Raw genomic sequence first — 17913 nt, forward strand, 5'->3', positions numbered from 1 at the left:
TCCCCTCGCCTGGACCACCGTCTCCTTTCTGCTTAGTCAAACTCAACTGTCCTGAAAGCCGTGCCTCTTAGCCAACTTCTTCCATAAAACGTCTCCTGACCCAGTGCACCCCTCAGGGCTCTCATCTTTCTCCCGAGGTCCTGTATTTGTAAACGTATCATTCATCAGGCAAGGAATCAGATGACTCCCTCTACTGCCCTCACAAAGGATTGGTTAAATCTTCCGTTTTCATTTTCCCCTTGTGTTTTAGTCTGTTCTCCTTAACTGGTCTCATAAGCCCTTCACCATCAGTCTTTCTTTTCTAATGCCTGGCAGCCCCAATCTGTGTCTTTCCCAGAGCAGGTCCTTGATAAATATTTGTCAATTTAATGTTGTATTGGTAGTTGATAGGAGATTCTCAGATTCTAGATTAAACTTTCACTGTCTTTCCGAGACTTTAAGAAGCAGACCCTTTGAGATTTCTTCCTGGGAAGCCCACTGCAACCTCACGGATAGCTTTTAAGGACAAACAGCTTACCCTGCAGAGCCTGGAGTCCACTGCCCATCTGGTCAAGGTTCCCATTCACCAGTGCGGTCACTCTGTGAATGTGGCCGTACTTGGTTATTTCTTTTGGCAACTCCTCCCTCTCACTTGCTTCCTCCTCTTCCTCTTCTGCAGCATATTCCTCCTCCTCCAACTCTTCCTCTTCTGAATCCACCAAAACCATGACATCACCCATGTCTTGCCTCCTACTTTCCAAAAGGGGAGAAATAATCAAGAAGATACCCTGTTTTCTCCAACTTCAGCCCTCACTGAATAGGAAGCACTCAGTTCTTTGCAACCCCTTTGGTAACATGCAAAATTCTTCATGCATTCAACATGGTTGAGTCATGAGATGACAGTGTGATTGTAACCTCTCAGATAGTCTAAATAATCACATCTTGTGCTGGGTGAGTTTTATCACCCTCCCTGCCCTGCCCCTACAGCTCCTTGGGCAGGTGACCTCGTTTGTCCCAAACACCCACCATTTCAGTTCCCCTCTCAGCACATACACAGACGCTCTGTTCCTTTCCCAAAATGCCCTTATTTCTCCTCCACTTTCTGAAATTTCTCCTCCTTTTCATCATTCAAGGCCCAAGTAAAGTCCTCTCCCTCCCCCTGAAGCCTTGAACTATGACTGAATTTGGCGTTCGTGGCCAACGCTTTGGCACTGAATTGTTCTCTAGTTTATTGCTAGTTTTGCCTGCCCAGCCAGACTGTACAATTCACGGGCCAGTCACAGTCCCAGGAGCGTTACAGTCTCATTTAAGCCTCACAGTCCACCTCTGAGAAACAGATGAGGGGACAAAGGCCCAGAGAGGGTCAGGGATCTTCCAGGAGCCATGGGCTTGAAGGGCAGAGCTGCCACGTGCACCCAGGTCCGCTCATTCCAAAGGCTTTTCCCATTATGCCCAGCTGCTCCCTTCTGTGAAAAATAAGCCTGGGGAATGACAGACTCATTCCAGAATGACTCTCAAAAACAGGGCAGTAAAGGTAACACTTTCCCATGAAAGATAGTCCCAGAACAATAAAATCTCCTCATTATGAACGATGGTCCCAGAAAAATAATACCCCATAGTTATAAATGGATAAGAGAAGCAAAGAGAAGAGTCCTTTGCTCCCACCCAGAATCTCCTTAGGAACTGAAATACATAAGTTCCATTTAGTTGCTTTGCCCTTACTGAGGTTTCCTCCTTTTGGGAGGGGCTTCTGGGCATCCTCAGACTGGTCTTCCAAAACATGCTGTAAGACTGTGACTTATTCTTCCTTTTAGCTCTTTACAGAAAACTAGATAAAATAAATGCATGAATGACTGGGCTCGACACGTACACGCTGTCTTTTTGCCTCAGTGATAGTCCAGCAATGTGCCTCGCCCTGAGGTCTGGCCTTGCAAAAAGAGCACCGACTTTGGAATCGGGTCAGACTTGGGTCTGACTACAGGCACGGCCGCTCATTTCCTGGGTGAGCATGCAGAAGCTGCTTTGCTTCACTGAGCCTCCCTAGCCTTGTCTGGGAGACGGAGATGCCGGCAGCACCCTGTAGAGTTTATGACGGGGTCTGTAATAACGCCTGAGGAAGCCCCAGCCCCCTTGTCTGGCCCATGGTGGGTGCCCAGTGACAGTGGTTATTATTGTTCTTATGAAACGTTATAAACAAGACGTCAGTGAAGACGTCATGGAAATGGATTTTTGATTTGAGTCTAGGGAACACTCACCTGAAAGTGCTTCCTACTGAAAGGAGAAAGGAAAAAACATTAATATCCAATAATATCCACTTTGGCCTCACAAAAGTTTCTAACCAATCTAACATTTATGAAAGAATGGACAATGAGAAAACTGACCCAATACGAGAGATGACAGGGTGTTTAGGAATGGTACTTAGGTGTTTCATTATTGCATATCTGGACCCAGTTTGGAAGCCTATAGAATGGAGCTGCAGGTGGGAGCATAACAGGGGCTACCTTCCCCCACCCACACCTTCTCAAGAAGCCTGCAAGAGAAACAGAGGGTCCCAGGAAGCCCTTACCATTCCGGGAAGCCCTTACCTTTCCAGCAGAACACAGGGCTGTAGTACAATAGAAGCCCGGAGATAACGGCCAGTCCCAGCAGAAGGAGGCTCACGATGGTGCCCACGATTCCCCCAATGTTTAAAGGTTCTGCAAAGACAAGTCACACCCTTGACTCATCCACGTGATACACACACAGCTAGGAGGGCAACACCTCCCCTCCTCTGCCTGGATCCTACTCTTATCTTGATTTCATGACCTTGGGCAAGGCATATGACCTTGCTGTAGAGCAAGATACATATCTCGTTTTTCTACTTCAGACAGTTTGTGGGAATCAAACTAAGCATGTGATGCAAAAGAACACTGGAAACTTAAAATCTCTGTGTCTCCACACATCAAGACTGTTATTAAGGCCACAGTAATTAAGAGTGTGAGTTATTGGTGCCGCAATGAAGTGATCAACAGAACAGAATAGGGAGGGGCTTCCCTGGTGGTCCAGTGGTTGACTCAGCGCTTCCAATGCAGGGGGCACAGGTTCGATCCCTGGTTGGAGAATTAAGATCCTACATGCCACTCAGTGTGGCCTAGATAGATAGATAGATAGATAGATAGATAGATAGATAGATAGAGCGATCTTTTCTGTTAAAAAGAACAGAATAGGGAATCCAAGAACAGGTCCACACACAAAAGGAAACTTGATATAGCACAGACTGGTGAGTAGAAGAGGAACTCTTCAGGATGTGGTGCTAGACCAAATGGTTATGTAAATTGGTAGGTGGAGGAAACTTGATGTCTACCTCACATCATTCACAAAAATCAGTTCTAGGTGGACTTCAGAGTTAACTGTGAAAGGCAAGTGTTAAAACTTTAAGAAGAAAATACAGGAGAATACCTTCATGACTACAGAATAGATAAAGATTTCTTAAGACACAAAAACTGCTAATGATATAAGGAATGATTCATAAAATCAATAACATTAAAGAACGTCTGCAAACCAAAGGCTACCATAAAGAAAGCAAGAAAGACAAACTGAGAGGAGATATTTGTAACATGTAAAACTAACAAGGAATTAGTGTGTGGAATTTCTAAAGAAATTCTATGAGAAAGGGGAAAACATATCTATAAGAAAGGGGAAAACATCAAAAGACACAAATATGTATTTCATAGAAACATAAACAGCAAATAAACATGTGAAATAATGCTCAGCCTTCTTAGTAATCAGAGACATTCAAATTAGAACCATAGTGAGATTCCATTTTACACCTACTTGATGGGCAAAAATCACAAAGCCTGTGGGTGAAAATGTGGAACAACTGCCATTGCAAATGGAAATTGGTATAACTACTTTGGAAAATAATTTTATGTTATCTCATAAAGATAAAAATACACATAACCTAACCTTCCTTTCTACTCCTTGTACAAATTTGCTAGAGAAATATTTGCCTGAGGACCTGGGTATATGTACACAAGGGGCTGGGTAAAAGGTTTCCATAGCAACACTGTTTTTTCATCACAACAAAAAAAAATCAGAAGCACCACAAACATCCATCAGCAGGAAAATCAATAACTTAGTTGTGGATCAAGTGACACATGGAAAATTATACAGCAGGGAAGAGGTGCAAAGTATAATTACACACGTCAGCATGAATAAATCCTGGAAACAAAATGTGGGATAAAAAAGGCAAATTACAAAAGACTACATTTGTTGGTAACAACCATTTTTCGAAACTCAAAAAATAAACTGTATTATTTAGAAATGTGTACATATGCAGCATGTTCTTTCTTAAATGAAACATGAAACTCAGGATAGTGGTTACCTTTTTCAGAAGGCCCAGGATGAGCCTGGAAGTGGGCCTACAGGTCGTGTTGTCAGATAAAATACAGCGTGCCCACTTCAGTCTAGATTTCAGATAAACAATGAGTAACTTTTTTAGAATAAGTATGTCCCAAGCAATGTTGGGAACATAAACTAAAAAAAAAATCCAAAAACTTCATTTTTCTGAAATGCAAATTTAAGTGAGCATCCTGTTCTTCTTAGCTTTGCTATTGTTGTTTTCTAAATTTGGCTACAGTACCTACAGGTAACTTCAGCAGTGTTTGCACTGTTCTACATCTTAAGTGGGATGGTAGTTTCTTGGGTGTTCATTTTGCTGTTATGTTTCTCAGTTTACATTTCATATATGTATATAATTATATATATATAATTATATCTATTTTATACATGTATGTATTTTATTTTAATTTATATTTATATATATATTTCTGACATATATGTATGTTTTTCCTTTAGGATGTAACAGATACTAAATAACTTTTTTTATCCCTATGCAACTGTTAAGAGATTTAGGACTGGACAATAATTTTCCCATCCACCTTGGTAAGCTACAGGCAAGCAGATATGCCTTCTCCCAGATGGCAGTGACCCACATGTAGGGAAGCACCAAGTTGTCCCCACGCTGGTGCCAGGTCCTCTGAAGCTCTTGACCCTCCTCCTCCAGGGCCACTTCCATCACTCACCTTTCACGCTCAGCCAGATGTCCACCTCCCTCACCCCCACAGGGTTCTCAGCCCGGCAGACATAATAGCCCTCATCCAGGTCCTGGGAACAGTTGCGGATGGTGAGGGTGGAGCTCTGGCCACTCTGGGTGATGAGGTGGTGGCCGCTGGGCTGGATGACCGCTTCAGGCTGGGTGAGGTTCCTCAGCCACAGGATCCTGGCAGGGGGGTAGGCTCCAGACACTTGGCAGGTGAGCGTCACATTGCCCCCCACGAAGCAGGTCCTCATGGGCTCAGAGAGAAGGGAGGGGCTCCCTGGCCATCAGAAGAAGGTAAAGAAAGACAAATGTTTAAGGGGATTCAAGCCATAGCCCGAGAATTTCAAGAATATTATTTCTTTCCGAACAAAGCAACTCTGGGAATTTCTGTACCATAGCTGGCCTCATATAATAATAAAAGCTAATATTTTTTGAGCATTTACTATGGGCTAGGCACTATTCTATTTATTAACCCAATTAATTCTCACAACAACCTTGTCGTTATCCCCATTTTGCAGATGGGGAAACTGAGGCATAGAGAAAGTTAAGAAACTTACTCGAAGTGACACAACTAAGTAAGTGAGCAGCTAGGATTTAGGGTGACCAACTGTCCTGGTTTGCCCAAGGCTGAGGGGGTTCCCAGGACCTGGGGACTTTCAGTGCTAAAACTGGTGAAGTCCCAGGCAAACCAGGATAAGTTGGTCACTCTATGTAAGAATGGAACCCAAGGAGTCAGGCTTTTGTGGTCCACATGCCCTTACTTCTTTATGCTATAGGCTTCTGTGTATAATAACCACACTGATCAGATAACATATGGGCACATGGCCTCACAAGGGTGTGCCAGGGGACAGGAGGGCAGCTGTATTAGTTTCCTGTTGCTGCTGTTAACAAATTGCACAAACTTAGCAGCTTAAAACAACACAAATTTATGCTTTTATAGTTCTGGAGGTCAGAAGTCTGAAATCATCTTACATAACTAAAATCAAGGTGCTGGCAGAGCTGGTTCCTTCTGGAGGCTCTAAGGGAGAAGCCACTTCCTTGTTTTCTGAGCTCCTAGAAAGGAGCCACCCACATTCCTTGGCTCATGGCCCCTTCCTCAAATTACTCCTGCCTCTTGTATCTGTCATCACATCTCACTACTGCATGTGATCCTCCTGCCTCCCTCTTATAAGGACCCTTGTGATCACACTGGGCCCACCCAGATAAGCCAGGACCATCTCCCCATCTCAGAATCCTTAATCACAGATGCAAAGTCCCTTTACTGTGTAAGGTAACATATTCACAGGTTCTGGGATTTAGGATGTGGACATCTTCTGGGGGCCATTCTTCTGTCTACCACAGGTCTGTCCTAGAAAACTCTGAATGTGGCGTCCCTGTGGCCTTGGGGTCTGATGTAATCAGGACACAGGGAGCTACGAGGTCTACTATGGCGATCTACTTGTATTCTTTGCACAAGAAGCCTTTTCCCAAAAGGCACACCCTCTTGGGAAGAGTGGCAAATTCATCTTGGGAGGATTTATGAAATACATATTTTCAGCAGCTGAGGGATACAGAGCATGGTATATTGGGTTCCTGCGCAGGAGAGTGAAACTACACGCTTCCCCTTGGCAGTTGCTCCAAGAAAACAGCTATGTTTTCACGGCTGGTGTCCGGGGAAGGGGAAGGGGAAAGGGGGTGGGAGTGGAACAATCCAAAAGCCTCTCTCTCTAGGTCGGGTCAACAGAAGAGAATCCCCCAAGGCTGGTTTTGCTCAGGAAACTCACCTGCAAGCACCACTTCTTGGATCAACTGTCAGATTCCCCCCATGTTGCTAAACTGCTCCTTCCCCACTTTGTGGTTAACCAGCATTTCCTTTGGGGTCACAAAGCCAGCAGCAGTGACAAGTGTCATCCGTATGTTTGTATTTGGGGGCCCCAAACCAAAGCTTCAGAAATGGCCCCCTCCTGCTTTATTAAAAGCAAACAACCCCCCCCCCGGTGCCCCTCCCCTGCACCCCAAACAAAGGTCAGGTACTTTTGCCAAACACAGCATTCACCCTTCAAAAAGCTGCGTCACCATCCAGCCACTGTGTCAACGTATAAATTCAAAGAGTTTCGCTTCAGAGGATGCTGTGTGCAAGGGTGGGGCAGGGGTGGGGCGGGTGCTGCGCCCTCGCAGATCTGCAGGAGATGGACAACATGCTGGGGCCGTCACCCACGGGGCTCTGTAACGCTGCAGCTTATCACAAGCTGAGTTGCTTTCTTCAGTGTAGGGGCCTACACGCCACAGAAAGAGAGATCTGGGGAATTCCCTGGCAGTCCAGCGCTTAGGACTTGGTGCTTTCACTGCCGTGGCCCAGGTTCAATCCCTGGTCGGGGAACTAAGATCCCACAAGCTGCGTGGTGTGAGGGAAAGAAGAAAGGGAGAGAGGGAGGCAGACAGGCAGGTAGGCGGGCAGGAAGGAAAGAATGTGGGCAGTAGGAATCCCTGAAAGCATCACTTTTCACCAGTGTGGAGGCTACACTGCCGGGCATCCCTGAGGTGAACATTAGCATTACCCCTCAATTACTAGTCCTTCTGAGTGGGATGATCCAGAGACTCTGAGCCCCCAAGGTGTGGTCCTCGGACCATCAGCGTCAGCACTTCCTGGGAGCCGGTTAGAAATGCATAGTCTTGGGTCCACTAACACCAAGAGAGTCAGAATTTGCAATTTTAACCAGTCCCCAGGTGACTTGTATGCAAATCCAGGCTCGAGTGCCCATAGGGAGGCGGGGAGAACTGAACAGTGTCAGAGTCAAGAAGGGTCCAGGCTCTATGCCTGCTTCCCGTGCTCCTGGAATTGGGAAAACTTCGGGTCAGCTCCCTTCTCCAGACATATTTCTTAACCCTGAGCACACATTTAGATTCAAATTACTGGTTAAGTTTCAGGAGCCACAAGAATAATGACTTAGGCAAGATCTGCAAATAAAATGGGAGGGTGAGGGCAAAATAACACAAACCCCGCCAGCTGCCTCTGCCAAATTCACCTTCTCTCAGCATCGGTCCATCATTTGTTCACTTTCTGGGACTTATCGTCCATAACACACTTCAGGCGTCCTCATTACGTACCACTCTGAGTGTGTGCACTGCTTTCTAGTTGCATGAGTCTGGGCAAGTCGGCTGCCTCTCTTTCACCGTCTGAAAAATGGAGCGTCCTCCCCAAATTCATGTAATCTTATTCGGAAATGGAGTCTTTGTGGATGTAACTAGTTAAGAATCTCAAGGAGGGTGGGGGGGGAGTCAAGGGAGGGAGGGAATACGGGGATATGTGTATAAAAACAGATGATTGAACTTGGTGTACCCCCCCCAAAATAATAAATAAATAAAATTTTAAAAATTTAAAAAAAAAAAAAAAAAGACTCTCAAGACGAAATCATCCTAGATTGAGGGTGAGCCCTAACTCCAAGGACTGGTATCTTATAAGAAGAGGAGAGGGTACAGGGAGACACACACAGAGGGGAAGTTCACATGAAGATGGACGCAGAGACCAGAGTGATGCAGCCGCAAGCCAAGGAACACATATAGCCATCAGGGGCTGGAAGAGGCCAGGAAGGATTCTCCCATGAAGTCCTTGATGGGAGCGTGGCCCTGCCGACACCTTGATTTCAAACTTCTAGCCTCCAGCACCGAGAGAGAATAAACAGCTGTTGTTTTAAGCCACCAAATTCGCGGTACTTTGTTACGGCAGCTCCGGGAAACTAATTCTCAGAGATAATACAAGCTCTCAGCTCACCGGGTGATTGAGGACTGCAGGAGACACTATGTGCAAAACATTTGGCACCTGCACAAGGTCTGCACCCAATAAATGTTAATGTCACTATTGCAACTGACCTTTGAACAACACAGAGGTTGGGGGCCAACCTGCGTGCAACCTGAAATCCATGTCCTGCTATCTCTGCCTCAGAAACAAAGGAATTGATAAATGACTCACCCAAGGACAGGAAGCTGAAACAGTTTGGATAGAACCAGGACTCAAACCCTAGTTCTTTTGATTCCACATCCCGTGATCTCTAATCAGACACAAACTTTTCCCCACAGTGAGCTAAAGATTTGTAAAATGAAAATACAGATACTATATTTATTGAAAAAAAAATCTGCAGGTACGTGGGACCATGCAGTTCAAACCCATGGTGTTCAAGGGTCAGCTGTATTTGTGATGATGCCTTTTCCTGCTTCATGTTTGTCAGACTTCTCTCTCCAAGTAAAATGTTAAGTCCTTTAAAGGCAAGGAGTCTGGATTTCTCCACAGTACCTGGAACCATGCTGAGTACCTAAATCCTACACAAAAAGATTTGTTGGATCATCTCTGGAAGGAGGTCACCAGGAAAGCAGTGAGCTCTGCCTGGATAAAAGCAAGGGCGCTGGGGTCAGACCAGCCTGGCTACGTGCCGGCTCCATCACTTACGAGCTGGCTGATCTTGGGTAAGTTAGTTCACACATGTTATCATCTGCACCTTACAAATCATCCTAATTTGCAGGCTACTGTGAGGATTACAAATAGTGAGTTAATAATCAAGAAAGAGGCTAAGAGCTTCTGAGCACAGAAACCTAAAAGAACAGGACTGACAGGGGACTTCCCTGGCGGTGCAGTGGCTAAAGACTCCACGCTCCCAATGCAGGCAACCCGGGTTCGATTCCCTGGTCAGGCAGCTATTAATTGATCCCACGTGTTGCAACTAAGACCCTGCACAGCCAAATAAATAAATAAATATTTTTTTTAAAAAAGAAGAGGACTTCCTAGGTGGCGCAGTGGTAAAGAATCCGCCTGCCAAGGCAGGGGACACGGGTTCGAGCCCTGCTCTGGGAAGATTCCACATGCCACGGAGCAACTAAGCCCATGAGCCACAACTACTGAGCCCATGTGCTGCAACTATTGAAGCCCATGTGCCTAGGGCCCATGCTCCACAACAAGAGAAGCCACTACAGTGAGGAGCCTGTGCACCACAATGAAGAGTAGCCCCCGCTCGCAGCAACTAGAGAAAGCCCATGTGCAGCAACAAAGACCCAACGTAGCCAATAAATAAATTAATAAATAAATATAAAGAGAGAAAAGAATAGGACTGACAGAGGTGACCCTTTCAAAATCTGAAACTTCTCATCACTAACAGAAATGTCGTTTAGGAGCCAAATATGCCAGAAAAATATCTATAATGTGCATGACAGTTCTATGAAATTAACTGACTCTTATGGAATAATAAGAAAAGATGAACAAGCCAAAAGAAAAATGGACAAGATATGAAAAGATAATTCACAGATGATATATAAGCAATCAATATGCATATGAAAATTATCAGCTCCACCAGTGATCAATGAAAACCAAATGAAAACGATATGCCATGTTCCAACTAGCAAACAGGAAAAGTCTAAAAAAATTAATAACACTCAATGTCGGCAGCGATACTGGGAAATGAGTACCCTCACATGGTCTTTCTAGAGAGAGTGACTGCCAGTGGGCACAGTGTTTCTTTTGGGGGTGATGGATATGTTCTGGGTTAGAGTGGTGATGGTATACAACATGGTGAATACACTAAAAAAAGCCCCACTGAATTATACACTTTCAAATGGTGAAGTTTAGGGAATTCCCTGGCGGTCCAGTGGTTAGGACTCTGCTTTCACTGCCAAAGGCACAGGTTCGATCCCTGGTCAGGCAACTAAGATCCCACAAGCTGCACAGCAAGGCCAAAAAAACAAAAAAAAATAGTGACATTTATATTATGTGAATTGTATCTCATTTTTTAAAAATTGCCCCCAAAACAGTTGGGTAAGATTTGGCCCACAGGGCATAGTTTGCCAACCCCTGTCCTAAGGCAGAAATTGAATCTTGGTCCCTTGTGTTGCCCAAGGCCAGGTCGGTACCTGACACAGAGGCGACACTTGGAGGCAGTGTGCTGAATGAGTCAGTAGTGGGAAGGGTCAACCACTCAAACGTCACTTGCCTGGGAAAACAAGCACCTGCTGGCACAGCAGGGCTCACTTCTCGGTGTGTCAGCATTCCACAGCTCCGCCTCTGCGGATTAGCCTCGTAAACTGTGAGGACAACTTCACCAGGGCCAACAGAACCCAACACACTCTGGCCCTGGCTTACTCATTGTATTGGTTTCATGCGGCTGCTGTAACAAAGTACCAAAAACTGCGTGGCTTAAAACAAGATATTTATTCTCACAGTTCAGAAAATCTGAAGTCCTAAACCAAGATGTCAGCACCTGGCCCAAAGAAATTGTGAGATAATGACTGTTGTTTGAAGCCATTAAGTTTGGGGGTAATTTGTTCCATAACAGGAGATAACTAGCAAATGAACCTTGTCTGTCTTCAGTTCACCGCTCCATCTTCAGTACTTAGAAACCGTGCCTGGCACATAGCATGTACTTAGTTAGTATTTGTCAAGGGAAAACCAGTTTGGACTAGAATCCAAGAAGTTTGATTAAGCATCTTTAAAGTCTGAAAGGAAGGAAACATAAAGTGAAAGGAAGGGGATGGGGGAGGGAAGAATCGGGAGTCTGGGATTAGCAGATGCAAACTAGTATATACACGATGGATAAACAACAAGGTCCTACTGTATAGCACAGGGAACTATATTCAATATCCTGTGATAAACTATAATAAAAAAGAATATAAAAAAGAATGTATCTATACATATGTAGAACTGAATCACTTTGCTGTACGGCACAAATTAACACAACATTATAAATCAGCTTTGCTTCAATTTAAAAAAAAACAGCAAAAGGAAGGAAGAAATGGAAGGAATTCAGTTCACTCCAACACCCTGAGATTTCTTTCCGAGACCTTCTTTCAAAGGGTTCTCCCAGAAGAGAGGAAGGTGAATGGAACTCAACCCCAGAGCAAAACAAGCCAAACTCACTGATCTGTACCACACAGCTGGGTTCCGGCTCCGGTCCCACTATGTGGCTCCCGACACACTTGAACTTCTTGCCATCCGACAGCTGGGACTGGTTCAGCGTCTCCAGCCCCAGCTTTGACATCCCCACGGCCACACCTCCTGGCTCTTCTGTCCACAGGAAGCCTGGCTCTGGGTATCCCCCAGCCCAGCGACAGCTGAGCTGCAGCGTGGACAATCCTGGAGACATCTCTACCCAGCACTGAGGGGCTGCCGGAGGGGGGGCTGCAAAACATCAGAGGATGTGGCCTTAATCACATGCTAAGATGAGCCCCAGGGTGACCTTAAGGATTACAGAACCAGGGTATCAGAGGAACATCAGCTCCAGTTAGTGCACCCTGAAACAGCTCCTAGCACAAACTAGCGCCTGACAAAAGTCAGGTTTCCTCTGCTGGGTGTTAAATCTCTGAAGAGATCTGCATTTCTCACTAGCCATGTGTGGCTATTTACATTTAAATTAACTTAATTACAAATTTAGTTCCTCCATCACACTACCCACACTTCCTAGTAATCACACGTGGCAGGTATTAGATGACAGAGAAGAAAACATTCCCATCACCACAGAAAGTTCTACTGGACCCTGCTTGTCCCTAGCGAGCGTTACAGGAAGAGGGAGACATTCATCCCCAGACCTCAATGTACACCTTTTTTTGGCTATGTGCAAGTACTACTTAAAAAAACATAAAAATATTTAAGGAATTACAAACTGGTAAATTTAACGTAACCTATGTGTTCATAATTATATGTAAAAATAATATATATTATATATGTATGTATATAGTATATATATTATGTGTGTATGTCATATACCATTATATAGTTTATATAATACATATAAATAGAAATTTGGATCTTATATGGGTAGATACACGGCAACTACAAGAAAAATTATTGGAAATATATCCAAATGGTGGTTCGAGTACAAGTGATTATTTTCTTCTTTCTACTCATCTGTTGAAAGGAAATGACTTTATATACAATAAATGTCGCATATGATAGAGAGCACCGGGACTCACAAAGGCTCTGAATAACGTATAAAGTAAGTTTGTCACTGCCCTGGTGGCTAGCTTCTTGTTTTCATGCGCCCTTTCATTAGCACGGATTAGGAGTGCACCCTGTGCTTATTTCTGCAGTGGTTTCCTCCACTCACTGTGTGCATAAGTGCATTTGCTTGTTGTTTCCTCACCTGCAAAATAAAGCTTCATGAACTATTGGTTCTTAGCGCTAGAGGGCCTGTGTTCACAGAGAGCATGCGTGAGAGCAGATGCATGGATAGGCAAATTGCGGTAGGTCCGTACAAGAGATACTCTTCGGCCAAGAAATGAAAGCAAGTCCTGATGCGTGCCACAACAAGGATGAACCCTGAAAACATGATGCTAAGGGAAAGAAGCCAGTCCCCAAAGGTCAATACAGTGTACAATTCCATTTATACGAAATGTCCAGAATAGGCAAATCCATAGAGACGGGTGGTTGCCAGAGGTTGAGGGAGGGGGGAATAGGAGTGACTGTTTCACGGATACGGGGTTTCCAATTTGGGGTGATGAAAATGTTCTGTAAACTAGATAAACGTGACAGTTGCACAACACTGTGAATAGACTCAATGCCACTGAATTGTACATCTTAAAATGGTTAATGTTATGTTATATACTTTCACCTCAATTAAAAAAAAAAACTTTAGACCTGGCGTTAAGTCCCCTCAGTGACTCACAGGGACTCTCCTGTACCCCTAGTTAGCAGCGAGCTTCCAGAAGAGGCGACACTCTCTGACATGCAGCCTCGGGTGTGCACATGTGTGTCGAGGGAGCGGCAGAAGCACGTTAGGACCTGTGCGTCAGGTAAGTCTTTGCACACAAAAGGGGAGGCACAAACACGCAGTTCACGAAGGGTCAAGGTGCAGGGGTGAGGGAGGGGAGCACTTCTTACGCACAGTAGACCAGAAGCTCGGTGGTCACCTTTCGATGTCTCCCGCTGAGCATGTTTGTTGCCAAACAGGTGTAGTTCCCTTGCAGGTTCTTCGACATCAGAAACAGCGTGAAGCAGCTGGCCGTCAGGTTGTTTCCAAAGGGCTCAGTGCTAGAATTCAGGGCCCGGAACCACCACTCAACCACGGGCGGAGGCCGGGAGCTGCTGCTGCAGCAGAAGTCCACGTGGGAGCCCTTGGCTGCATAGAGGGTGCCGTTGGGGAGCCTGCCGGTGCTGGAGATGTTGACCTCAACCTGATGGGGGCCGCCTGGGGACGACAGGGGGGATGGGGAAGGCGAAAGAGTTCACTGGAGCCCCTTATCAGCTCAAAGAGACACAGGAATGATCAGGAAGCAGCCAGTGAGGATGACAACATCAACCACTTATTATGTGACAAATGTTGCGCTAAGCGCCCTTAGGCATGCTCTCCTTTACTCCTGAACAATTTCATGAGGTTTACTGAGGGGATCAATCCTTACAGAAAAGGGAAAATGCAAATCGCTCCTTTTCAAAAACACAGATGAGTGGAAAGGATATCTGTGCATTAAGGAGTTAACATAGCAGGACTTCCCCAGCGATCCAGTGGTTAGGACTCCACAGTCTCCCTGCCAAGGGCCCAGGATCAATCCCTGATCAGGGAACTAAGATTCCATGAAAAAAAAAAAAAAAAAGAGTTAACGTAGCAGGCTCCTGCTTTCCTTAGAAAGGCCTTCCTGCAAGGTTGGCCTTGGCTGGTGGCAAGCAGGAACTTGGATTTCAGGAGGGTTCCCACTGTTCCCAGAACTGGTAAGGATGGGGTTCACCGGGCCTAAACTGTTGGTACAAACAGTGTGGTTTATGCTGAACACCTGCTTTCCTTCTGAGAGTCTGGAATTTTGCTATGTGCTGGGCAGAGGATGCCTACGTGACCAGCCCCAGTCAAAACCCTGGTACTGAGTCGCTAACGACATCCCTGGTAGACAATGTTTCACGTGTTGCCGCAGCTTGCTGCTGGAGGATTGAGCATGTCCCATGTGTCTGCACTGGGAGAGGACTCTTGGAAGCTTGCTCCTGGTCATCCTGTGAGTTCTCCTAGAGAATCAGTGAACCTGGGGGTGGTCTTGGGGACCCCCAGCACAATTTCACACTGAACGACAAGAAACATTGGTTCCCGTCCCCATTTTGAACTCCACTTACTAACTGTGTGACTTTGGGCAAAGTATTTAACCTCTCTTAAGCCTCCATTTCTTCATCTGTAAAATGGGGGTGATGCTAGAACCAACTTTATGGGGTTGTTGTGACAATTAAATGAATTTGTATCATACAGCACTCAGAACAGTGCCTGGAACTTGATAAATGCCAGGTCTTATCTTGGTTCCCCCCACATCTCTGAACTTCTTTCTTGTCCCCAGAAATACCCTCCCACCGTTGGTACCCAGTGAACCTAAGATGCCACACCCTCTTTGATGAAAAGAAGGTATCTATCACCTATTTATACTCAAGTCCTGTAGAGTGTTACCTCTGTGAGACTCCCTCTTAAGAAGAATCCAGAAAGGGCAATGTTTGACCAAAGGAATAAATCTATGACTGTAGAATTTTGAACAAAAATATGCCAGAGGGTAATGTGAAATAATGTTGTCGTATCATTTAAAAGGTTAATAGAAATGTAAAGTGGACTTTAATACTGTATAAATACAAATAAAACTGTTTTTATGAGAAAAAAAATTATGCCAGAGGGATAAATTATTAGGGGGCGGAAAAGGCTTTCCCAGAGCCCCTCAAAGTACAGAAGATATTTCACCTATTTTAGGGCCATTGTATAACTACCAAAATTGTGGGTTTCTGAGGAAAATATTCATTTGTTTCTTTGTTTTGGCCGAGCCGCACGGCATGTGGGACCCTAGTTCCCCAACCAAAGATTAAACTCGCGCCCCCTGGATTGGAAGCGTGGAGACTTAACCACTGGACCACCAGGGAAGTCCCTTGAGGAAGATGTTCTTGACAATATGCTTGTCTAGTTGGGGCCAGCTCCTAATAGCTGCAATGGTTTGCTGGAATCATGTCACCTCCCACAGGGGTTCTGGGGAGAGAAATTACACTGTGGTTTGGGAGGTGCTCAAACATCCCACTGACTGTTGCTGGCCAGTTGGGTAGGTATGTGGACCAGCAGGTCCTAAGGAGTGCCCACAGCTGGCAAGCACCCAGCTAAGCACAGGGTACCCATGCCTGGGCCAGCAAAGGTACTCTGTTAGATTGGCCACCTGGATCCTCCAAATTGTGGTCTGGAGGGCCACAGAAGCCTGTCATAGACAGTGAGACCCCCAGAAAGTGGCTGGAAGGGTCTTTTTTTTTTTTTTTACTGCACCACATGGCTTGCAGGATCTTAGTTCCTTGACCAGAAATCGAACCCTCACCCTTGGCAGTGAAAGTGCCAAGTCCTAACCACTGCACCACCAGGGAATTCTCTGGGAGGGGATTTTGACCAGCACAATTCTCAGCAAAAAATAGGTTTGGATAAAGGGAACAGATGAGAATGCAGTAGGTGAAAGGGCTGGGGGGGAAAAAAAAAAAAAACAGGACTTCCCTGGTGGCGCCGTGGTTAAGAATCTGCCTGCCAATGCAGGGGACACGGGTTCGATCCCTGGTCCTGGAGGATCCCACGTGCCTCGGAGCAACTAAGCCTGTGGGCCACAACTACTGAACCTGTGCTCTAGAGCCTCCGAGCCACAACTACTGAGTCCTTGTGCTGCAGTTACTGAAGCCCACGTGCCTAGAGCCCATGCTCTGCAACAAGAGAAGTCACCGCAATGAGGAGCCCGCACACCACAACAAAGAGTAGCCCTTGCTGTCCGCAACTAGAGAAAGCCTGCGTGCAGCAATGAAGACCCAACACAGCCAATAAATAAATTAACTAATTAAGAAAACAAAACAAAACAACAACAAATCAAATGAGAGAACCTGAAGGGCCTTCTGAAATAGTGGTCATAGGTTACAGCTCATCTATAAACTCTTAGGTTGAGTCTGCTTTCTTAATTAAAGCTGACGCCATCTTCTTAAATCCCTGGGCTTCTTCCCCTACTCTGACTACAAAGAAGGCGGTACCCATTTCCATCCCTCCCACCTCTCCTTCCACCTCACTGATATTCCTAAACAGAAACCACCAGCCCTTTTTTGCTAGCAGGGTGATGGTAGCAATCACTCAGAGAAACAGACAGATAGGGGAGGAAACAAAAATAAAACAGCAAATAAGTACAAATATAGAGTGGTTACAAAGGTTCAGCATCTTATGGAGGCCTTGGTCATGTCAGTTTCAGTTTTTGACTCTTGGATGGATGCCTTAGCCCAGTGGTTATGTGCTTGGACTCTGCACTCAGACAGAACTGGGTGGAAATCCTACTGCCGCTTCTAGACAGACAGCCTTGAGCAAGTGTCCACCCTCCTAGTCTCACTCTCCTGTCCTTCCTATGAAATGAAAAGAACAGGAGTAACTTCTATTACCAGGTTATTGAAGGATCCAATAAGATAAAATAAGCAGAACACTTAGCCTGGTATTTGATAGGTGGTCAGTGTTCTACAAATGTTATCTGACAGTATGCTCAGTAGCATACTTATAGATTGATTCTAGAGCATGCATCAGCAAAGAATGGCCCACTGTCTGTTTTTGTACGGCCCACAAGCTAAAATGGTATTTACAGATAAACATTCACAATCGATTTGTTGAGAGAACACTAACTTTGAATCCCAGCTAAGTGAAATGTTATCCCTCGCCTGCCAGAGAATTCCATTCCTCTCATTAGTAGGCCTGCACTACCAAAAAAAAGGATTCAGTTATGGGAATTCCCTGGCAGTCCAGTGCTTAGGACCCAGTACTTTTACTGCCGTGGCCTGGGTTGGGGAACTAAGATCCTGCAAGCCATGTGGCGTGGCCAAAAAATAAGTAAATAAAAGTATTCAGTTATTATTATATTTTGAATTATGTCAACAAAAAATATGCGAAAAT

The 17913-nt window shown here is 45.3% G+C and overlaps 1 protein-coding gene across 2 annotated transcripts in view; it reads right to left on the bottom strand.

Annotated features, from left to right (window-relative positions):
• The window catches only part of VSIG10 (V-set and immunoglobulin domain containing 10), a 33670-nt gene that overhangs the window by 3106 nt on the left and 12651 nt on the right, over positions 1-17913 (bottom strand). For both annotated transcript variants that reach the window (XM_057746534.1, XM_057746535.1), the window contains 6 exons: positions 13900-14202; positions 11937-12197; positions 5043-5336; positions 2565-2675; positions 2235-2250; positions 518-729 (listed from right to left, as the gene is read on the bottom strand). In XM_057746534.1, coding sequence (XP_057602517.1) covers positions 518-729; positions 2235-2250; positions 2565-2675; positions 5043-5336; positions 11937-12197; positions 13900-14202 — 1197 coding nt within the window. The remainder of the gene's footprint in view (positions 1-517; positions 730-2234; positions 2251-2564; positions 2676-5042; positions 5337-11936; positions 12198-13899; positions 14203-17913) is intronic.

Source organism: Hippopotamus amphibius, chromosome 8 (genome assembly GCF_030028045.1).
Source record: "Hippopotamus amphibius kiboko isolate mHipAmp2 chromosome 8, mHipAmp2.hap2, whole genome shotgun sequence".
In the NCBI taxonomy this organism is placed as follows: Eukaryota; Metazoa; Chordata; class Mammalia; order Artiodactyla; family Hippopotamidae; genus Hippopotamus; species Hippopotamus amphibius.